Below are 23,554 nucleotides of genomic sequence, written 5' to 3'. Positions count from 1 at the left end.
GTTAGCCATATCCATATTAATTATGTTATAGGATTGATGAATAGCATTCGTAACTTCTATTCATGTTACTCACATCAGTAACTTCAATTTTTCCTCTCTTTCGATTTCTATTTTGTCAGCCCAACAGCGATGACGAGGAAGACAGTGATGAAGATGATGCAATTATAGAGAACAATATGTCAGCAATGGAAGTTGATGCTCCACAACCACAGCGCCAATTGGATCACAATCTGACTGATATTGTGGCTGATGAAAGTAGCACGAAAGATACCCCTCAAGTTGTGGATGATTGGACTGTTGTTTCAAAAAAGAGTAAAGGGAGAAAGAATTGATGATTGATTACATTAGCTCGAGCCACTTTAGGTACGAATATTTGAGTATATGTAAAGACAACATTTTTGTTTGTATTCTTCTTCTTTTTTTTGTTGAGTGTTTCGGGATGTTTTTTGTTCAAATCCTCTAAAGTTATCTTATGTTTCAGGATATTTTTTTGTTCAAGTCGTTTTGTTCCTACTTTGCTGCAAGTAACTAGAGAACGCACATACTGATGCTAATTGTGGATGTCTTATATTTTTCATCATTTTCAAACGAGTTTCTCTTATGATTGAAAAGTATTAGTCCATGAAAGAGCTATTTTGAAGTTTAATGGGAAGAGACAGAAATGTAAGTACTATGTAGCATTTTAGTCTAATAATGTATATTTCCAGTCTAATAATGTACCGCGTCTAATATGTAGATTTTTTAGTATAATAATGTAGCTTATCCAACCATTCAATTTAAGGATCCAAAGACTGTGATTTGTGACTAAGATGATGTAAGGACCCCACACAACCCCTAATGATATATACGTAGTAGGGGTATTTTAAAAATTTATTGTTTGTTCATAAAATCATGAAAAAGTTAGATAAGTTTGAATGTATTTCTTTCCGGAACTTATACATCATTAATATTTATTTGGGCCTTTGAATATCGTGTAAGAGCCCACACTAAATAAAACAAAAAGGGGCAGCCCTAAATACGATCAACTTCTTCAATCTCTGAATTTCTTTTTCCGTGTTAATTTCAAAGAAGAAGAAAAAAAGGCAAATTCGAAGGATGAACCACCACCGTAATGACTCCGGAGGCAGCAACGCAATTCGGTGATGGAATTCAGATGGTTCTTCTCGTGGGCTGCACTGGCGGATGGCCATCGAAAATGGGTGGGGTGGCCGCGACTCTCTCCAGAAATCGCAGCAGCTCGGCCACAACCTCTTTAATTTCCTCACTCAATCGAAAGGTATTTCTCACTTGACTGATACTGGTTAAGTAATATCTATTCATATGTTAAATAACAGAGTGTTATTGAGATGGTATAAAAACCTAAGTTTGTTTTAGTAATTGTTGGATTTATTGATGTGCAAATCAAGTGTATATTGATGATGTAGAGGATATACTTTATGAATTCATGGACTCTCTCAATACTGAGATTCAGGACGGCAGTGTAGAGGAGGTAATATCATCTTCATCTATTTGCCCTAATTTTGGCTCCTACTATTACTTCATGTCCATTCTATGTGAAGGCTTAATAACTTCTATTAGCTCGAACCTGAATCTAAATGCTAGGTGTGTAGGATGGAAATTAAAGAGTAAAGCAAAAATCTCTACTCAAATCTTGTAATTAAGGGGAAAATTACTAGAAAATATAAGGGAACTGGATTTCCATCTATCTGATACTTCTCTGTATTCTCTTCATTGCACTTAAACCATATGAGCTTAATATAGTCATATTATATGCAACGAGCCAATATTCAAAATGGAAGCATGTACTTGCCTTGTGAAGCTAGTTCGACATAAAAAACTCCTAAATTCCAATCATGCACAATTATACTCTGAATAATGAATAATGATTACCCAAGGTGGTTGTAAACAATAGATATCGATATCAAACCTACTTGATTGAGTTGTTTCATGGTCGATGATAAAGGATAATTAGAATACAATCATGCATACTATCAATCACCATATTCCAATTTTTTATCTTTGAATTTTTTTTTTGCGTAGGTTGCAGAAAAGTTTTATGGTAATGCGTGAAGAATGTTTAGAAGGTCAGTTTGATTCGATAAAGAAGCGGCGAGAAACAAATGTTCCAAGTGTTTCGTATACCAGACAGGTAAGGCTGCTGCCACTTATCTCCTAAGTTTATGTGTAACTGTGTTAACGGGAGAAGTTTTAGTATTATGACTTGCGTGGTTAGCCATATCCATATTAATTATGTTATAGGATTGATGAATAGCATTCGGTAACTTCTATTCATGTTACTCACATCAGTAACTTCAATTTTCCTCTCTTTCGATTTCTATTTTGTCAGCCCAACAACGATGACGAGGAAGACAGTGATGAAGATGATGCAATTATAGAGAACAATATGTCAGCAATGGAAGTTGATGCTCCACAACCACAGCGCCAATTGGATCACAATCTGACTGATATTGTGGCTGATGAAAGTAGCACGAAAGATACCCCTCAAGTTGTGGATGATTGGACTGTTGTTTCAAAAAAGAGTAAAGGGAGAAAGAATTGATGGATTGATTACATTAGCTCGAGCCACTTTAGGTACGAATATTTGAGTATATGTAAAGACAACATTTTTGTTTGTATTCTTCTTAAGTTTTGTTGAGTGTTTCGGGATGTTTTTTGTTCAAATCCTCTAAAGTTATCTTATGTTTCAGGATATTTTTTGTTCAAGTCGTTTTGTTCCTACTTTGCTGCAAGTAACTAGAGAACGCACATACTGATGCTAATTGTGGATGTCTTATATTTTTCATCATTTTCAAACGAGTTTCTCTTATGATTGAAAAGTATTAGTCCATGAAAGAGCTATTTTGAAGTTTAATGGGAAGACAAGAAATGTAGTACTTATGTAGCATTTTAGTCTAATAATGTATATTTCCAGTCTAATAATGTACCGCGTCTAATAATGTAGATTTTTAGTATAATAATGTAGCTTATCACAACCATTCAATTTAAGGATCCAAAGACTGTGATTTGTGACTAAGATGATGTAAGGACCCCAACACACCCCTAATGATATATACGTAGTAGGGGTATTTTTAAAAAATTTATTGTTTGTTCATAAAATCATGAAAAAGTTAGATAAGTTTGAATGTATTTTCTTTCCGGAACTTATACATCATTAATATTTATTTTGGGCCTTTGAATATCGTGTAAGAGCCCACACTAAATAAAACAAAAAGGGCAGCCCTAAATACGATCAACTTCTTCAATCTCTGAATTTTCTTTTTCCGTGTTAATTTCAAAGAAGAAGAAAAAAAGGCAAATTTGAAGGATGAACAACCACCGTATGACTCCGGAGGCAGCAACGCAATTCGGTGATGGAATTCAGATGGTTCTTTCTCGGTGGGCTGCACTGCGGATGGCCATCGAAAATGGGTGGGGTGGCCGCGACTCTCTCCAGAAATCGCAGCAGCTCGGCCACAACCTCTTTAATTTCCTCACTCAATCGAAAGGTATTTCTCACTTGAACTGATACTGGTTAATTAATATCTATTCATATGTTAAAACAGAGTGTTATTGAGATGGTATAAAAACCTAAGTTTGTTTTAGTAATTGTTGGATTTTATTTGATGTGCAGATCAAGTGTATATTGATGATGTAGAGGATATACTTTATGAATTCATGGACTCTCTCAATACTGAGATTCAGGACGGCAGTGTAGAGGAGGTATATCATCTTCATCTATTTGCCCTAATTTTGGCTCCTACTATTTACTTCATGTCCATTCATATGTGAAGGCTTAATAACTTCTATTACTCGAACCTGAATCTAATGCTAGGTGTGTAGGATGGAAATTAAAGAGTAAAGCAAAAAATCTCTACTCAAATCTTGTAATTAAGGGGAAAATTACTAGAAAATATGAAGGGAACTGGGATTTCCATCTATCTGATACTTCTCTGTATTCTCTCATTGCACTTAACCATATGAGCTTAAGATAGTCATATTATATGCAACGAGCCAATATTCAAAATGGAAGCATGTACTTGCCTTGTGAAGCTAGTTCGACATAAAAACTCCTAAATTCTAATCATGCACAATTTATACTCTGAATAATGAATAATGATTACCCAAGGTGGTTGTAAACAATAGATATCGATATCACCTACTTGATTGAGTTGTTTCATGGTCGATGATAAAGGATAATTAGAATACAATCATGCATACTTATCAATCACCATATTCCAATTTTTTATCTTTGAATTTTTTTTTGCGTAGGTTGCAGAAAAGTTTATGGTAATGCGTGAAGAATGTTTAGAAGGTCAGTTTGATTCGATAAAGAAGCTGCGAGAAACAAATGTTCCAAGTGTTTCGTATACCAGACAGGTAAGGCTGCTGCCACTTATCTCCTAAGTTTATGTGTAACTGTGTTAACGGGAGAAGTTTTAGTATTATAACTTGCGTGGTTAGCCATATCCATATTAATTATGTTATAGGATTGATGAATAGCATTCGATAACTTCTATTCATGTTACTCACATCAGTAACTTCAATTTTCCTCTCTTTCGATTTCTATTTTGTCAGCCCAACAGCGATGACGAGGAAGACAGTGATGAAGATGATGCAATTATAGAGAACAATATGTCAGCAATGGAAGTTGATGCTCCACAACCACAGCGCCAATTGGATCACAATCTGACTGATATTGTGGCTGATGAAAGTAGCACGAAAGATACTCCTCAAGTTGTGGATGGATGGACTGTTGTTTCAAAAAAGAGTAAAGGGAGAAAGAAATGATGGATTGATTACATTGGCTCGAGCCACTTTAGGTACGAATATTTGAGTATATGTAAAGACAACATTTTTGTTTGTATTCTTCTTATGTTTTGTTGAGTGTTTCAGGATGTTTTTTGTTCAAATCCTCTAAAGTTATCTTATGTTTCAGGATATTTTATGTTCAAGTCGTTTTGTTCCTAGTTTGCTGCAAGTAACTAGAGAACGCACATACTGATGCTAATTGTGGATGTCTTATATTTTTCATCATTTTCAAACGAGTTTCTCTTATGATTGAAAAGTATTAGTCCATGAAAGAGCTATTTTGAAGTTTAATGGGAAGACAAGAAATGTAGTACTTATGTAGCATTTTAGTCAAATAATGTATATTTCCAGTCTAGTAATGTACCGCGGCTAATAATGTAGATTTTTAGTATAATAATGTAGCTTATCACAACCATTCAATTTAAGGATCCAAAGACTGTGATTTGTGACTAATATGATGTAAGGACCCCAACACACCCCTAATGATATATACGTAGTAGGGGTATTTTTTAAAAATTTATTGTTTGTTCATAAAATCATGAAAAAGTTAGATAAGGATGAATGTATTTTCTTTCCTGAACTTATACATCATTAAAATTTATTTTGGGCCTTTGAATATCGTGTAAGAGCACACACTAAATAAAACAAAAAGGGCAGCCCTAAATACGATCAACTTCTTCAATCTCTGAATTTTCTTTTTCCGTGTTAATTTCAAAGAAGAAGAAAAAAAGGTAAATTCGAAGGATGAACAACCACCGTATGACTCCGGAGGCAGCAGCGCAATTCGGTGATGGAATTCAGATGGTTCTTTCTCGGTGGGCTGCACTGCGGATGGCCATCGAAAATGGGTGGGGTGGCCGCGACTCTCTCCAGAAATCGCAGCAGCTCGGCCACAACCTCTTTAATTTCCTCACTCAATCGAAAGGTATTTCTCACTTGAACTGATACTGGTTAATTAATATCTATTCATATGTTAAAAACAGAGTGTTATTGAGATGGTATAAAAACCTAAGTTTGTTTTAGTAATTGTTGGATTTTATTGATGTGCAGATCAAGTGTATATTGATGATGTAGAGGATATACTTTATGAATTCATGGACTCTCTCAATACTGAGATTCAGGACGGCAGTGTAGAGGAGGTATATCATCTTCATCTATTTGCCCTAATTTTGGCTCCTACTATTTACTTCATGTCCATTCATATGTGAAGGCTTAATAACTTCTATTGCTCGAACCTGAATCTAATGCTAGGTGTGTAGGATGGAAATTAAAGAGTAAAGCAAAAAATCTCTACTCAAATATTGTAATTAAGGGGAAAATTACTAGAAAATATGAAGGGAACTGGTATTTCCATCTATCTGATACTTCTCTGTATTCTCTCATTGCACTTAACCATATGAGCTTAAGATAGTCATATTATATGCAACGAGCCAATATTCAAAATGGAAGCATGTACCTGCCTTGTGAAGCTAGTTCGACATAAAAACTCCTAAATTCTAATCATGCACAATTTATACTCTGAATAATGAATAATGATTACCCAAGGTGGTTGTAAACAATAGATATCGATATCACCTACTTGATTGAGTTGTTTCATGGTCGATGATAAAGGATAATTAGAATACAATCATGCATACTTATCAATCACCATATTCCAATTTTTTATCTTTGAATTTTTTTTTGCGTAGGTTGCAGAAAAGTTTATGGTAATGCGTGAAGAATGTTTAGAAGGTCAGTTTGATTCGATAAAGAAGCTGCGAGAAACAAATGTTCCAAGTGTTTCGTATACCAGACAGGTAAGGCTGCTGCCACTTATCTCCTAAGTTTATGTGTAACTGTGTTAACGGGAGAAGTTTTAGTATTATAACTTGCGTGGTTAGCCATATCCATATTAATTATGTTATAGGATTGATGAATAGCATTCGATAACTTCTATTCATGTTACTCACATCAGTAACTTCAATTTTCCTCTCTTTCGATTTATATTTTGTCAGCCCAACAGCGATGACGAGGAAGACAGTGATGAAGATGATGCAATTATAGAGAACAATATGTCAGCAATGGAAGTTGATGCTCCACAACCACAGCGCCAATTGGATCACAATCTGACTGATATTGTGGCTGATGAAAGTAGCACGAAAGATACTCCTCAAGTTGTGGATGGATGGACTGTTGTTTCAAAAAAGAGTAAAGGGAGAAAGAAGTGATGGATTGATTACATTGGCTCGAGCCACTTTAGGTACGAATATTTGAGTATATGTAAAGACAACATTTTTGTTTGTATTCTTCTTATGTTTTGTTGAGTGTTTCAGGATGTTTTTTGTTCAAATCCTCTAAAGTTATCTTATGTTTCAGGATATTTTATGTTCAAGTCGTTTTGTTCCTAGTTTGCTGCAAGTAACTAGAGAACGCACATACTGATGCTAATTGTGGATGTCTTATATTTTTCATCATTTTCAAACGAGTTTCTCTTATGATTGAAAAGTATTAGTCCATGAAAGAGCTATTTTGAAGTTTAATGGGAAGACAAGAAATGTAGTACTTATGTAGCATTTTAGTCAAATAATGTATATTTCCAGTCTAATAATGTACCGCGGCTAATAATGTAGATTTTTAGTATAATAATGTAGCTTATCACAACCATTCAATTTAAGGATCCAAGGACTGTGATTTGTGACTAATATGATGTAAGGACCCCAACACACCCCTAATGATATATACGTAGTAGGGGTATTTTTTAAAAATTTATTGTTTGTTCATAAAATCATGAAAAAGTTAGATAAGGATGAATGTATTTTCTTTCCGGAACTTATACATCATTAAAATTTATTTTGGGCCTTTGAATATCGTGTAAGAGCACACACTAAATAAAACAAAAAGGGCAGCCCTAAATACGATCAACTTCTTCAATCTCTGAATTTTCTTTTTCCGTGTTAATTTCAAAGAAGAAGAAAAAAAGGCAAATTCGAAGGATGAACAACCACCGTATGACTCCGGAGGCAGCAGCGCAATTCGGTGATGGAATTCAGATGGTTCTTTCTCGGTGGGCTGCACTGCGGATGGCCATCGAAAATGGGTGGGGTGGCCGCGACTCTCTCCAGAAATCGCAGCAGCTCGGCCACAACCTCTTTAATTTCCTCACTCAATCGAAAGGTATTTCTCACTTGAACTGATACTGGTTAATTAATATCTATTCATATGTTAAAAATAGAGTGTTATTGAGATGGTATAAAAACCTAAGTTTGTTTTAGTAATTGTTGGATTTTATTTGATGTGCAGATCAAGTGTATATTGATGATGTAGAGGATATACTTTATGAATTCATGGACTCTCTCAATACTGAGATTCAGGACGGCAGTGTAGAGGAGGTATATCATCTTCATCTATTTGCCCTAATTTTGGCTCCTACTATTTACTTCGTGTCCATTCATATGTGAAGGCTTAATAACTTCTATTGCTCGAACCTGAATCTAATGCTAGGTGTGTAGGATAGAAATTAAAGAGTAAAGCAAAAAATCTCTACTCAAATCTTGTAATTAAGGGGAAAATTACTAGAAAATATGAAGGGAACTGGGATTTCCATCTATCTGATACTTCTCTGTATTCCCTCATTGCACTTAACCATATGAGCTTAAGATAGTCATATTATATGCAACGAGCCAATATTCAAAATGGAAGCATGTACTTGCCTTGTGAAGCTAGTTCGACATAAAAACTCCTAAATTCTAATCATGCACAATTTATACTCTGAATAATGAATAATGATTACCGAAGGTGGTTGTAAACAATAGATATCGATATCACCTACTTGATTGAGTTGTTTCATGGTCGATGATAAAGGATAATTAGAATACAATCATGCATACTTATCAATCACCATATTCCAATTTTTTATCTTTGAATTTTTTTTTGCGTAGGTTGCAGAAAAGTTTATGGTAATGCGTGAAGAATGTTTAGAAGGTCAGTTTGATTCGATAAAGAAGCTGCGAGAAACAAATGTTCCAAGTGTTTCGTATACCAGATAGGTAAGGCTGCTGCCACTTATCTCCTAAGTTTCTGTGTAACTGTTTTAACAGGAGAAGTTTTAGTATTATGACTAGCGTGGTTAGCAATATCCATATTAATTATGTTATTGGATTGATGAATAGCATTCGGTAACTTCTATTCATGTTACTCACATCAGTAACTTCAATTTTCCTCTCTTTCGATTTCTATTTTGTCAGCCCAACAGCGATGACGAGGAACACAGTGATGAAGATGATGCAATTATAGAGAACAATATGTCAGCAATGGAAGTTGATGCTCCACAACCACAGCGCCAATTGGATCACAATCTGACTGATATTGTGGCTGATGAAAGTAGCACGAAAGATACTCCTCAAGTTGTGGATGAATGGACTGTTGTTTCAAAAAAGAGTAAAGGGAGAAATAATTGATGGATTGATTACATTAGCTCGAGCCACTTTAGGTACGAATATTTGAGTATATGTAAAGACAACATTTTTGTTTGTATTCTTCTTAAGTTTTGTTGAGTGTTTCGGGATGTTTTTTGTTCAAATCCTCTAAAGTTATCTTATGTTTCAAGATAGTTTTTGTTCAAGTCGTTTTGTTCCTACTTTGCTGCAAGTAACTAGAGAACGCACATACTGATGCTAATTGTGGATGTCTTATATTTTTCATCATTTTCAAACGAGTTTCTCTTATGATTGAAAAGTTTAGTCCATGAAAGAGCTATTTTGAAGTTTAATGGGAAGACAAGAAATGTAGTACTTATGTAGCATTTTAGTCAAATAATGTATATTTCCAGTCTAATAATGTACCGCGGCTAATAATGTAGATTTTTAGTATAATAATGTAGCTTATCACAACCATTCAATTTAAGGATCCAAAGACTGTGATTTGTGACTAAGATGATGTAAGGATCCCAACACACCCCTAATGATATATACGTAGTAGGGGTATTTTTAAAAAATTTATTGTTTGTTCATAAAATCATGAAAAAGTTAGATAAGGATGAATGTATTTTCTTTCCGGAACTTATACATCATTAAAATTTATTTTGGGCCTTTGAATATCGTGTAAGAGCACACACTAAATAAAACAAAAAGGGCAGCCCTAAATACGATCAACTTCTTCAATCTCTGAATTTTCATTTTCCGTGTCAATTTCAAAGAAGAAGAAAAAAGGGAAAATTCGAAGGATGAACACCGTATGACTCCGGAGGCAGCGGCATAATTCGGTGATTGAATTCAGATGGTTCTTTCTCGGTGGGCTGCACTGCGGATGGCCATCGAAAACGGATGGGGTGGCCACGACTCTCTCCAGAAATCGCAGCAGCTCGGCCACAACCTCTTCAATTTCCTCACTCAATCGAAAGGTATCTCACTTGAACTGATACTGGTTAATTAATATCTATTCATATGCTAAAACAGAGTGTTAGTGAGATGGTATAAAAACCTAAGTTTGTTTTACTAATTGTTGGATTTTATTTGTTGTGCAGATCAAGTGTATATTGATGATGTAGAGGATATACTTTATGAATTCATGGACTCTCTCAATACTGAGATTCTGGACGGCAGTGTTGAGGAGGTATATCATCTTCATCTATTTGCCCTAATTTTGGCTCCTACTAATTACTTCATGTCCATTCATATGTGAATGCTTAATAACTTCTATTGCTCGAACCTGAACCCAATGCTAGGTGTGTAGGATGGAAATTAAAGAGTAAAACAAAAATTCTCTACTCAAATCTTGTAATTAAGGGGAAAATTACTAGAAAATATGAAGGGATTTGGGATTTCCATCTATCTGATACTTCTCTGTATTCTCTCATTGCACTTAACCATATGAGCTTAAGATAGTCATATTATATGCAACGAGCCAATATTCAAAATGGAAGCATGTACCTGCCTTGTGAAGCTAGTTCGACATAAAAACTCCTAAATTCCAATCATGCACAATTTATACCCTGAATAATGAATAATGATTACCCAAGGTGGTTGTAAACAATAGATATCGATATCACCTACTTGATTGAGTTGTTTCATGGTCGATGATAAAGGATAATTAGAATACAATCATGCATACTTATCAATCACTATATTCCAATTTTTTATCTTTGATTTTTTTTTTGCGTAGGTTGCAGAAAAGTTTATGGTAATGCGTGAAGAATGTTTAGAAGGTCAGTTTGATTCGATAAAGAAGCTGCGAGTAACAAATGTTCCAAGTGTTTCGTATACTAGACAGGTAAGGCTACTGCCACTTATCTCCTAAGTTTTTGTGTAACTGTGTTAACGGGAGAAGTTTTAGTATTATGACTTGGGTGGTTAGCCATATCCATATTAATTATGTTATAGGATTGATGAATAGCATTCGGTAACTTGTATTCATGTTACTCACATCAGTAACTTCAATTTTCCTCTCTTTCGATTTCTATTTTGTCAGCCCAACAGCGATGACGAGGAAGACAGTGATGAAGATGATGCAATTATAGAGAACAATATGTCAGCAATGGAAGTTGATGCTCCACAACCACAGCGCCAATTGGATCACAATCTGACTGATATTGTGGCTGATGACAGTAGCACGAAAGATACTCCTCAAGTTGGGGATGGATAACCTGTTGTTTCAAAAAAGAGTAAAGGGAGAAAGAAGTGATGGATTGATTACATTGGCTCGAGCCACTTTAGGTACGAATATTTGAGTATATGTAAAGACAACATTTTTATTTGTATTCTTCTTAAGTTTTGTTGAGTGTTTCAGGATGTTTTTTGTTCAAATCCTCTAAAGTTATCTTATGTTTCAGGATATTTTTTGTTCAAGTCGTTTTGTTCCTACTTTGCTGCAAGTAACTAGAGAACGCTCATACTGATGCTAATTGTGGATGTCTTATATTTTTCATCATTTTCAAACGAGTTTCTCTTATGATTGAAAAGTAATAATCCATGAAAGAGCTATTTTGAAGTTTAATGGGAAGACAAGAAATTTAGTACTTATGTAGCATTTTAGTCTAATAATGTATATTTCCAGTCTAATAATGTACTGCGGCTAATAATGTAGATTTTTAGTATAATAATGTAGCTTATCTCAACCATCAATTTAAGGATCCAAAGACTGTGATTTGTGACTAAGATGATGTAAGGACCCCAACACACCCCTAATGATATATACGTAGTAGGGGTATTTTTTAAAAATTTATTGTTTGTTCATAAAATCATGAAAAAGTTAGATAAGGATGAATGTATTTTCTTTCCGGAACTTATACATCATTAAAATTTATTTTGGGAATTTGAATATCGTGTAAGAGCTCACACTAAATAAAACAAAAAGGGCAGCCCTAAATACGATCAACTTCTTCAATCTCTGAATTTTCTTTTTCCGTGTCAATTTCAAAGAAGAAGAAAAAAGGGCAAATTCGAAGGATGAACAACCACCGTATGACTCCGGAGGCAGCGGCGCAATTCGGTGATGGAATTCAGATGGTTCTTTCTCGGTGGGCTGCACTGCGGATGGCCATCGAAAACGGGTGGGGTGGCCGCGACTCTCTCCAGAAATTGCAGCAGCTCGGCCACAACCTCTTCAATTTCCTCACTCAATCGAAAGGTATTTCTCGCTTCAACTGATGCTGGTTAATTAATATCTATTCATATGCTAAAACAGAGTGTTATTGAGATGGTATAAAAACCTAAGTTTGTTTTAGTAATTGTTGGATTTTATTTGTTGTGCAGATCAAGTGTATATTGATGATGTATAGGATATACCTTATGAATTCATGGACTCTCTCAATACTGAGATTCAGGACGGCAGTGTTGAGGAGTGAAGTTTGAGACTTGGTGTGAGGAGGGGACTCGTGTGCTTACAGAGAAAACTAATGCAATCTCTCAAACAAGACACTGCGCTTCTTAAATCCACTGGATCATTAGGTCCAGGAACTCAAGGAGCACATAGTGCTTCTGTCGTTGGACACCCTCGACTCTCCTTCAAAAATAAAATCCCTCAACCCGAATACTATGGATTAGTATAGGGAAGTGGGGTCGATCCCACGAAGATGGATTCATGAAGTAGTGCTTAGAGACTTTGTGGACGAGCGGCTGCTGCCACGCAAAAGGGTTGAGGTTTAAACTACCACTAGACCTGGGCACAAAATTTAAATGCTAGATCTAGGACACAAAACACTTATAAAATCAGACATCAACACCGGAAGAAACAATTACTCACTAAACCATGTAATGACTAACTAAATATGACTAGGCAGAGAGAATTTAAAAGTGGGGACCACGACATTAAAATAAGGTAAGTACGGTAAAAGCTGCAACTAACAAACTCATGCAATTTCCCAACCAACTCAGACGCGTAAATGGAGAAAACATAGCATACACCTAGATTCGAAAAGAATATAGAAATCAGGACGCCGGAAACTTGCTACGAATCGGAAATACATCAGATCTACATAAACTAGGCGAAAGGAAATGAAAACACATAAGCTAGGCATGAAATTAAATCAGCACGGCTCAGATTCACGTCGAATGCTTAATCCACTCCGGATCCAAGCCATCCGAACGCAATACTCAGCAAAATCAACTCCATAACTCCGATTCTCACAGATCTACTCCGATCAGCTCCAAAATCCAACAATCACAGACAAACCCACAACAACAGCAAGTTAAAAACTCCGATTCATCCACAAACAAACTCCATTCTCCCAGATCCAACCTCGAAAACAACCAACTCCAACATTCCAACTCAGAATTCACGTAACAATAATCAACAAACAAAGTTTAACACAATCGGCATAAGTGAAAACGAAACTTGCATAAAACAGGGAAATATCCAGAAAATAAAGAGGTCCGAGCTTCGAACAGCGAAGCTCGGCGAATTCAACAGAAGCGAACTCGGAAAATAAATTGTTTCTTCGCCCTAAGAAGGACGGTGTTACAACCAGATAGAAATGTATGAAAACTAGAGGTGAACCCCCAAGTGAGCCCTGAATTTCCCGACGAAAGAACCCAAGAGTGTGAAGAAAAGTGAACTAAGCTACAGGCTGTTAGCAAGGTCTCCCACCGAGAAGATCCCTCCAACGTGCATGCTTCTTCCTTTTATAGACGCGGACATAGCCTTCTAGAGTCTTCGTAGAAATCCCTATTCTACCCTTCAACTCCGAGGCTTCCTCCGTTAAGCAATTTTCCGCATAATGTCCACTTATTCTCCTTCTTCCTAGGTCCACGCAACTGTCCTCCTCTTTTGCTGGACCTGGCGAAAATCTTCACACACCTGGCTTAAAACATGCGTTAGACCCAGAAATTTCACAAATTAAAGCCCTAGACCTATGCATGAAATTAGCCTTATCAAACTGCTCACACTTAAACCATGCTTGTCCTCAAGTATGAAAGACAAGAAAAGAAATAAGGAGAATTTCAATGCACGGTTCCCAAAAACGACTCTACAAACAAGACTGTCACAAAAAACCTAGACCTAGACGACTAGCAGACTCAAAAGAAAGCATCACAAAAACAAACATAACTGATAAGCATGAACTAATTTCAACTTTTTTTGGCGACCGTCCCCACAAGCTTAAGTTCAATCCGATCGTCTACAGTCTTCAAATCTTCCCCCTTCCCCCTTCTACCTAAACGGCCCGTCAGTTCGTCAAGATAGCCTATTGATACCCCAGCTGTTAGGTTCGCTCGATCACTCATTCCTCACCAGGGATGTTAGGATCAGAAAACGTTCCACAGTTAAAGTTATACCATTGATGCATTGGGTTATGAGAGTTTCTCCTTTTTATCATCTCCCCTCTTTTCCTGGGTCAGGCAAATATTTCCTGGGTCAGGTAATTTTTACTCTCTTCCCTTAGATAATCAATCTTCTTTTTTTCTCTTTTTATTTTCCCCCTGGACTTCGTCCAGCTTATACCTCCTTTTCCTGGACTTCGTCCAGCTTATAGTAAAAGTTACTTGGGTAGTAGGGTGGAACTAATTCGGGGTCTGGCCCCCTCGGGAGCCAGACTTGGGCGGCACGGCCTGTTGGGTCACCTTAGCTTTCTTCTTTGCCGGTGATTCCGGCGTCTCTTTCCTTTCTTCTGTCTGTCCGGGCACGGTCTTCTTCAAGGCCAATGGTCTAGTAGAAGGTGAGGTGATTAAAGGCTTGGTGACTTGTAGCGGCTTCTGAATAGATAGACTTCCTGGAGTTGGCGCCTTGGGGCCGCCACTAGGTCAAGGAAGTGACTTTGGTGCGTCTGGGAATTTCTCGCGCAGCCACTTCATCATTTTCATTATCAACGCAACACCCTCCGTCATCCGCTCAGTACATTTGGACGACGTCACCACTAGATCAGAAATGCGCCCCTTGAGGGCCACCATTTCCTCCCTTACCTTCGTAACTTCCATTCTCATTTCTTCCATCCCCGTTCGTACTCCGGCAACTTCCTTCCTGACTTTCTCAACCTCACTGCTTTCCTTTCCTTTACCCCGCAGGGCCACAATCTCTTCCCTCACCTTTTGAATTTCTGACCTCATCCAGCTGACTTCTTTCCTCATTGCGTCCACTTCCACGACTGGCTTCCCGGCTTCACCCACATCAGCAAGTTCCTTCACTCCTGCCACCTCCTGCTCCTGTTTGATCTGGCCTCCGACTTACCAACTTCATAAAAACAGACATCTCTCCCGTGCATGATTAACAGCCCCTTGTTGAAGAAGTAATCCATGTTGAAAACTTCTGGAGGCAGACACATCTTCACTTCTCGGCAGGCTTTGTGGATCTTCATGATCACATTTCGTTGCAAATAAGCCCCCAGAAGATGGCATGTGTATAGGTGCCGGGAGGGGTTGGCAGTTACTTGGTGGCAGGCTTGGGCTAACCAGTAACCCAAGTGGACACGCACTCCTGTGGCCATACACCATGTAAAATACAAGTCGGGGGTTGTCAAGGCGTTGTTGGCGGTGCCCATCAGATTGTAGCTGATGAAGGTTTGAGCGAACCTCAGAATCCTGTCTTCGATATGGTGAGCCTTCGAAAAGCTTGTTTTAAATTGACCCACCCTCGGGTGAGTCAAGAACTCCCGTGCGCTCTGCGCTTTGAAACCTGGTGTGAACTTTGGTGGCCCGACCATTCTTTCATTCCACAATCCTTCGTCATCTTCTGTACGCGTCAGCAGACCCATCCGTAGAGTCCACTCACGGATGCTCATCACATACTCTTCATTGAAAAGCCGGAAGTTAATGGACTCGGCATCCAAGTCGGTGGTGGATTTAAACCGGAAAGTCGAGAAAAACTCCCGTGCCACTTCTATCGGGACCTCAAGGGTGCTATGTTTGAACAACCAGTCAAAGCCGATTGCCTCTATATACCCCCGAAACTCATCATTGCTTGAGATCCCATTAAGCTCGGCCGAATCGTACATCTTCCCAGATTTGGCATACTTCCCTACGGCACTCTTCTCCGCATATATTGCTGTGCGTTTCGGGTCCTTGAACCTCCTTATCTCATTCAGCAGTTCTTTGGTGATCCAGATTTCCTTCGGCTCAAAGTTGAGCTCCGCTTCTTGTTCTTCTTCGAAATCACTGGACTCCTCAGGGTTGTTGGACTCAGCAGCGTATGGTACCTTAGCAGGTGGAGGGAGAGAGTGGTCAGTGGACTTCCCTTTTGCTTTCTTGGTCGAGGAAGGAGCAATCTGTTTTCCCTTCCTCTTCCTCTCGATCGCGCGTCGGCGCTCCTCCTTGTCGCTCTCCCCATCAGTAGGTCTAGGAGAGTTTACCTACTCAGGAGCTGCAGTCTCTAGACCCAGCATTTCCTCCTCAGTCTGCTGGACGGTTTCATCTATCTCATCGAGCAGACTCCGACGAGCCTGTCTTCGCGCTTCCCTTGGATTTACTGGCGAATCGGTGCCCTCCGTTAGGTCCACGAGCAAATCCAACTCGACATCGACGGGTTCTTGAGAATTCTCAGCGGTGAGGGTTTCTTCCTCCTCGTTCAATAATGGGGTTGTCCCCGAAATGTAAACAGAGGTTTCTGTCCCCTCTGACTTCGCAGGGGTTCCCCCCTCATTGACATCTTCCTTACCAATTTGGGCTTCGGCGCCCTCTGGAACATTACTACCAACAACAGGGGTTTCCCCCTCAGCAAATTCCTCCAAAACAAGGGTTTCCCCCTCTGCACGACTACCAACAACAGCAGCAAGATCCACACCCCCAGATTCAAGTAGGGATGCTTTCTCAACAAGATCCACAGCGGAAGACTCAGGGTTCACCCCCTCAGTGACAGAAACTTCCCTTGGTTCACTTACGGCCAATAATCCCAGCCCCGCCGCCAGATCTGCTTCTTCTTCGTGAGTTTCTGCGGCGGTTGGTTCTGGAACAGTGACGGTTTCTTCTGGTACAACGGGCACTGGCTCTGCGACGGCCTCCGGTTGGGATGTTGAAACTCCTGAAGTATCGGGTGGTGGTACGACAGATGTTGAAACGGCCGGTACGGATTTCCCCATCATAGACGCGAACATAGCAAACGCCTCCATCGCTTTTTCCGGCCCCCAACTTTTTGCATTAGGTCAGCCATAAACGCCGCCGCGTTAGGGTCGGCAGTTCCCTGTTTGTTATCCATGAAGATTTCTGCAAAATTTTCACAGCAACTCGGACGGAATTTTCTTTGATTAGGGTTAGAAAACGAAAACCTAGAGAGAAAATTGGGGAATTTCGGATGTAGAGAGAGAGTGAGTAATGAAAAATAAAAGGTAGCACACGGTTATTAACCGATGGGTATGGATGAGGACGGTTTTGCAGGCATGACGCTAGCGACCGTACGCCTCCCCATAAAGGTGCTTTTTGAAATCCGAACGGGCGCAAACTCCCTCCAATATTGTACTCCACAATTCCTTACCCCAGCAAATACTCTCTGCAGAACTACACATAAAAAGATATCAAACTAAAATTGAAATGCCAGACCCCTCAGGTCTAGGATATGACAATATCGAAAACATTCCTAAGGCGTCTGATATTTCGAAAATATAAATATATATATATATATATATTTTGGAAAATTGTTTATTTTCTGATTTGTTTGGGTTTTCTTGATTTACGAAAAGCGATTAAATATTTATAAATTTCTTTCAGGTGTTCTCAAGATTCCCCGGGTCAGGGTATAAAAACTTCTCACACTTGACCCAGGAAATCTTTAAGAACACTTCCTTCCTAGACCCGTTTACGGATATCAAGAAGCGCGTGTAGCGGCACCTCGTCCACTACACACATCTCCGAGGCATCCCTAAACACCTTCAGACGATGACCATTGACAAGGAAAGGAGTAGAGTTTGAAGAACTTCCTTGGATCTCTACTGCTCCATTTGCTCGCAGGCTCACAACAGTGTATGGCCCAATCCATTTGGACTTTAACTTACCGGGCATTAACTTGAGTCAGGACTGGAACAGGAGAACCTTCTGCCCAACTTGCAGTTCCTTGATCCGGAGATTCTTATCATGCCACAACTTAGTCTTTTCCTTGTACCACATTGCTGACTCGTAGGACTCAAGCCGCAATTCTTCCAACTCCTGGAGCTGCAGTTTCCTTTCTCCCTCACAAGCTTGAGGATTCATATTAATCTCCTTGACCGCCCAGTACGCCCTGTGCTCAATTCCCACTGGTAAGTGACACATTTTGCCGAATACCAACCTGTAAGGAGACATTCCAATGGGCGTTTTATATGCTGTTCTGTATGCCCATAGTGCATCATCAATTCTCTTGCTCCAGTCTTTCCTCGACGGATTCACCGTCTTTTCTAGGATCGCCTTGACTTCTCTGTTTGATATTTCCGCTTGGCCGTTGGACTGAGGATGATATGGTGTGGAAAGGCGATGGTGAACCCCATACTTTCTCATTAGAGCTTCAATAGTCCGGTTGCGGAAATGCGTCCCATTGTCAGATATTATAGCTCTGGGCACTCCGTACCTTTTGAAAATGTTAGCTCTAAGGAACTTCGCTATCTTTAGCTTCACAGGATGTGGTCGCTTTTGCCTCTATCCATTTCGAAACATAATCCACTGCCACAAGTATGTAGGTGTTTCCGTATGAAGACGGAAATGGACCCATGAAGTCCATCCCCCAAAAATCGACCAGGAAGTTATCCCGGGTCCACAAAAAGAAAAAAAAGGAGAAGAAGAAGGAATAAGGGTGGCGAAGCCATGAAGGAAAAGAAAAAAAAAGAGAGAGAAGAATGTGGAGAAAAATGGTCAGAAACTTGACCACAAAAAAAAGAGAAGGAATAAGGGTGGCAAAGTCACAAGATGATACTGAACAGTTGGAGACCCAAGCCAGAAGCGCCAGCTAAAAAGCAACTGATCAAAAGCCTACAGCACACAGTTCTCCCGCATTAATAAAATAGAAATTTTGAAAACTTAGAGCCTTAGGAACATCTACCCCAAAACGCTGCAACCCAATAGCCCCATTACAAGCCTTTAAGTCCTTCAGTAGCTGCACGTGAGATCTAAGTCCGAAGCAAGTGTGGTTGAGCATATTGAGAGAATGCGGTCCTAACATTCCTGGTGAGGTATGAGAGACCGAGTGAATCTAGTGTTTGGTCGAGAGTTTGGGCGATCTTGATAAACGGATGTACTGACCAGGAAGGAATGGGGGGTGGCAGAAGTTCAAGGCTGTCTAAGGCCGGATTGCACCAGATCCCGAAGTAAAGGATGGTTGAAAATATAGCCCAATCTTTGTGTTTTAGTTTTTATTTGTGTTTGTGTGTTTGTGTGTTTTTTCTGTGTTTGACCAAGTGTTTTTCTTTGCGTCGTTATAGTATAGAGTCTAGTTTAGGTAGAGTCGGTCAGGGGAAGTAACCAGGCTAGAATTCGACTTATTCGTTTTTGTTTGTTCTTCACGCTTGAGGACAAGCATGTGGTAAGTGTGAGCAGTTTGATAAGTCGTATTCTAGGCCTAGGTTACTGGTCAGTATGATGTGCGTAATTGAATTATATCTGCAAAAACTAGTTGCTTAAGCGTGCAGGGTAGGGATTCTAGCCAGTAGACAGAGTTTCAGACACTTCAAGTGAAAAGGGCGTCAGGACGATTACGTACTGACCAGTATACATGCAAATATGGCTCGAGATGGAGAAAGAGGATAGCTGGGACTGCTCAATCACAATTAAGGGCAAAGAAGTCATCTCACCGCAAGGTCTTACCCTAAAAATCAAGGGTAAGCCTCCCTATAAAAGGAAGCCACTTGGAGAGAGAAGGGATCATCGAATTTATCATCATCATCACTCTTAGGTAGAATTCTCTCGGAGTTCAGTCCTTCAGCCCAGTCCAGAATCTCGTTCCTCGCCACTGCCACGGTCACTTGAAGATTTAGATGTTCCCGGAGTTCCAGATCGTCCATTCTAGCCAGCAGAACCGTAGTTAGAGATATCATCGCCCGGAGTGGCAAAACACTTTTACTCGCTTTCGTAGTTTAACTCGCTTGCTTTCTTTACGTTGGATCTTTTGTTGCTTTTGGATATTTTCTGTTTTGAAGTACTTGTGGAAGATCCGAACGTGTTTATGCTATGAAGTTGATTTTCGTTTCGTATATTGTGTCATTTTCTTTTCCTTCCTATTCCGCCTAGTTAGCTTAGATCTAAGGTTCCTTGGTGTTTTAAGTGCTAAATCTTTTCTTTCCTAGTTTCCGTAGCAATTTCTTTAGTTAAACGTGGAACTGTTCGATCGTGAGTGAATCGCTGCATGTGAAGTCTAGTTTGAGTGCGTTTCGTTTCCTGTTGACCAGTACGCGGAGTTGCAGTTTCAGTGTTTTGATTTCAGATTTGGTGTTCTTATTTGTGGATCTGTGTTCGCGAATTGATAAGCTGTGTTTCTGTGTTGAATCTGGAATTATTTTCTGATTTTAGTTTGTGTTGTTGAAGAAGATGATGTCCAAGTCTAATGTTGGGGACCACTTTGCTTTTCAGATGCTTTTTGCTTTTTGTCCTTTACTTTTTAGTTATAACCTGCAGATCTGTCAGCCTAGTCACCATGACTACCACTACCCTCTGAATATTCTGTCTAGCCCAAAATAGAATCCCGTACCTTCCAAATACTTTTTGTTACAAAAATGTCTCCCCATTTCCACGTACACAGCTGCACCTCTACACTTCTTTCCCCATTCTAGTCAGTAGGAAATTACCTTTAAGTTCTTGCCTAGGTAGAGACTCAACCCGAGCGTGGTAGCTAACCAAACCATCCAGAATATCACCACAATAGTTTTAACGCACCATCTCTGTGGGATTCGACCCTTACCACCACTATACTGATCAGTAGAAGTGGGTTGAGGAATCTTTGAAACCAGGGTCTAGGCTTAGTTAGGATCTCTATCCTGACCAGTAGGATATATCCTTGCTTGAACGACACCTAAGCACCCTGAGAAAACCAATCGTTTCAAATGGCGCCGTTGCCGGGGATGGAAGGCGTTACTAGTTACTTTTGTGTGTGATACTTTGGCGTATATATTGTGCATAATCTTCTTTTCCTTTTCTTTCCATTTCAGTTTATGAGAAGCAGTTCGGCTCCTGACCAGGGGAGACCGAAGATACTTCAGCGAGGGTCTATACTCGTAACCACTCGTTCTGGCTTGTCGACCACCTTGTCTGACCTAGAGACGAGTAGTGACGAGGAGAAGGGCACCATAGAGGGACCGATACCAGAAGAGATACCACTGTTGGAAGGCAACCCAAGAGAAATGGCCAACCAGGGAGATGAGAACCCGGAGATCGGGACGCTGAACGCGCATACTGAAGGAGAGCCCCCGCAAGCCATAGTCGTTACTCCAGGCCAAACCGCCTGCGATGTGAAGCCTCATGTGATCGCAATCCTGCCTACATACTGTGGGAAGAGCTATGAAGGGCCGTATGAGTTTCTTCATGAGTTTTGCAAAATTTGTAGGGCGCAGAGGAGACCGGCAGGAGCGACGGAGGATGATTATAGGCTGAAGGCTTTGCCATTTGTGCTAAAAGGGGAAGCTAACACCTGGTTCATGCGCCTGCCCCCCAACTCCATCGAGACTTGGGCCGATTTCAAGTCAGCATTTCTGGGCGAGTTTTTTCCGTCATCCAAGACAAGCGCGCTGAAGAGGGAAATAACTAATGTGAAGCAAGGGTATGATGAGCCCTTGAGTGATTATTGGGAAAGATACATGGGTCTTATGGAATCGTGTCCGAACCATCGCATGGCAGACATTGAAGTACATCATACTTTCTACGAAGGCATGAACGCGGTAACCAAGGACCTGGCAAATTCATCGTCGGGAGGAAGCTTCACGCAATTGCGGGTTAGCGAAGCAAAGAGAGTCCTAAGGAAGCTACTGAATGCAAAGAAAGAGTATGACCATTCAAGGGAAGGATATAACCGAGAGCGGGCTGCTGTTGCCTCGGTTACTGATCAGGAAAATACACTGGAGCAGAAAATGGATTTGAAAATGGATGAGCTGAAGAAGTCACTTCTGAGTGCGATCGAGAAGAGCACTCCACCACCTCCCCCAGCTGGGAATTACAAGGGTGCAGAGCAGGGAAATCGAGGACCAAACTATGATCAGCCTAATGACTTCGGGAATATGGAGCAAGTTAATGCTGTGGGGTACTTCAACTCTAGTGGGCATTGGATTCAAGGTAGGCAACGGGATGCACCGTGGAGGGATCATCCAAACTTCCGATGGGGTGACGGGAGCCAAAATCAGAACCAAGGTCAGAGCCAGTATAACCCCCATCCGAACCAAAACCCTAACCGTGGACCAGCGAACCCAGACTACCAGCCCAACTGGTCAGGAAGAAACCAACATTCCCAAAACCAAAACCCACAGAACCCGAACCCTGTCTATGTGCCACCCCACCAGAGAAACTTCCAAAACTTCCAAAATCAGCCAAACCCAGGACCCCAAAACCATCAGAACCAAAATCAATTCCAAGGCCAGCACCAGAATCAATATCCTCAAGATCAGTACACCCCTCCTGCCCAGTATAACCAATACCCGCCTAATCAAGGCCAGCAAACCTCCCAGAACTATCAACACCAAGGGCCAAGTCACTTCCAAAACTCGAGCAGGTCAAGGAGATCCGTTGAAGACATGATGGGTGAAATGCTAGCATCACAACAGAGCATCAAAGGAGAATTGCAATCCCATAATGAGGTCGTGCAGGGGATGCAAAACGCCCAGAAGGAACATAAGGCGAACATGGATATGATGAATAGGCAGTTAGCTCAACTGGCCAGTTCGGTGGGTGATTTGAAGGGAAATGCAGGGAAACTCCCATCTACAGTCCAAATGCCCGAAAAGGCAAATGTGAGTAAGGTTACGTTGAGGTCGGGAACCACTTATGACGCGCCTCAACCGAAACAACCTGGTGGAGGATCTAATGGAATGAAGATAGGAGGTGACACCATTTCAGTGGATGAATTAGGGAGAAATATGCCTAGGATGAAGGATCCATTCTTCTTGGATGATACACCAAGTTTACGAGGTGAACCCGACACCCTACTGACCAGGAAGGAACCCCCTCAAGAGGTAGAACCCAGAATGGAGGCCCAGACCCAGGAACTACCCAAGAAAAACTCCAAGAAGGTTGCTGAAGAACCAGTAGAGGAAAAAAAAGGGGAGAAACCGTTCCCATTCCGATTTGTTACAAAGAGGAAGAAAGAGAACCCAGTTGACTACTTGTCGATTTTTGGGAAGTTGGATGTCACCATACCATTCCTCCAAGTCGTGAAGATACCCCCTCTCGGGAAATTCATTAAGGAC

At 40.1% G+C, this 23,554-nt stretch overlaps 4 protein-coding genes and 2 pseudogenes across 4 annotated transcripts in view; all 6 read left to right on the top strand.

Moving 5' to 3' along the window:
- LOC121786418 (pre-rRNA-processing protein TSR2-like) overlaps nt 1-2,651 on the top strand; it is a 4,946-nt gene extending 2,295 nt beyond the window's left edge. Inside the window, exons 4-5 of the mRNA XM_042185048.1 lie at nt 2,085-2,149; nt 2,348-2,651. Coding sequence (XP_042040982.1) covers nt 2,085-2,149; nt 2,348-2,560 — 278 coding nt within the window. The 3' untranslated portion in view covers nt 2,561-2,651. The remainder of the gene's footprint in view (nt 1-2,084; nt 2,150-2,347) is intronic.
- A 674-nt stretch (nt 2,652-3,325) lies between these two features.
- LOC121786417 (pre-rRNA-processing protein TSR2-like) lies at nt 3,326-4,788 on the top strand. Its single transcript, XM_042185047.1, has 4 exons — nt 3,326-3,506; nt 3,632-3,720; nt 4,270-4,377; nt 4,576-4,788. The coding sequence occupies exons 1-4, from the start codon at nt 3,326-3,328 to the stop codon at nt 4,786-4,788; spliced, it is 591 nt and encodes a 196-aa protein (XP_042040981.1).
- A 765-nt stretch (nt 4,789-5,553) lies between these two features.
- Nucleotides 5,554-7,075, top strand: LOC121786573 (pre-rRNA-processing protein TSR2-like). Its single transcript, XM_042185215.1, has 4 exons — nt 5,554-5,734; nt 5,860-5,948; nt 6,498-6,605; nt 6,804-7,075. Exons 1-4 carry the CDS (start codon nt 5,554-5,556, stop codon nt 7,014-7,016), a joined length of 591 nt encoding a protein of 196 aa, XP_042041149.1. The 3' UTR covers nt 7,017-7,075.
- Nucleotides 7,076-7,781: 706 nt separating this feature from the next.
- LOC121786789 lies at nt 7,782-9,336 on the top strand (annotated as a pseudogene).
- Nucleotides 9,337-10,020: 684 nt separating this feature from the next.
- On the top strand, nt 10,021-11,427 carry LOC121786788 (pre-rRNA-processing protein TSR2-like). Its single transcript, XM_042185405.1, is given in 4 exon segments — nt 10,021-10,186; nt 10,310-10,398; nt 10,948-11,055; nt 11,254-11,427. Coding segments are annotated over 4 exon segments (537 nt in total).
- Nucleotides 11,428-12,198: 771 nt separating this feature from the next.
- The window catches only part of LOC121786577, a 34,908-nt pseudogene continuing 23,552 nt past the window's right edge, over nt 12,199-23,554 (top strand).

Source organism: Salvia splendens, chromosome 22, assembly GCF_004379255.2.
Source record: "Salvia splendens isolate huo1 chromosome 22, SspV2, whole genome shotgun sequence".
Lineage (NCBI taxonomy): Eukaryota > Viridiplantae > Streptophyta > Magnoliopsida > Lamiales > Lamiaceae > Salvia > Salvia splendens.
This window is presented reverse-complemented; position numbering and strand designations above follow the sequence as displayed.

Bases quoted from the DNA above. Each gene is read 5' to 3' on its own strand.
- LOC121786417 (XM_042185047.1), top strand. From the start codon at position 3,326: ATGAACAACCACCGTATGACTCCGGAGGCAGCAACGCAATTCGGTGAT. The intron at 3,507-3,631 runs GTATTTCTCACT...TTTGATGTGCAG, and splicing joins TTTCCTCACTCAATCGAAAG to ATCAAGTGTATATTGATGAT. The intron at 4,378-4,575 runs GTAAGGCTGCTG...CTATTTTGTCAG, and splicing joins GTGTTTCGTATACCAGACAG to CCCAACAGCGATGACGAGGA.
- LOC121786573 (XM_042185215.1), top strand. From the start codon at position 5,554: ATGAACAACCACCGTATGACTCCGGAGGCAGCAGCGCAATTCGGTGAT. The intron at 5,735-5,859 runs GTATTTCTCACT...ATTGATGTGCAG, and splicing joins TTTCCTCACTCAATCGAAAG to ATCAAGTGTATATTGATGAT. The intron at 5,949-6,497 runs GTATATCATCTT...TTTTTTGCGTAG, and splicing joins AGGACGGCAGTGTAGAGGAG to GTTGCAGAAAAGTTTATGGT.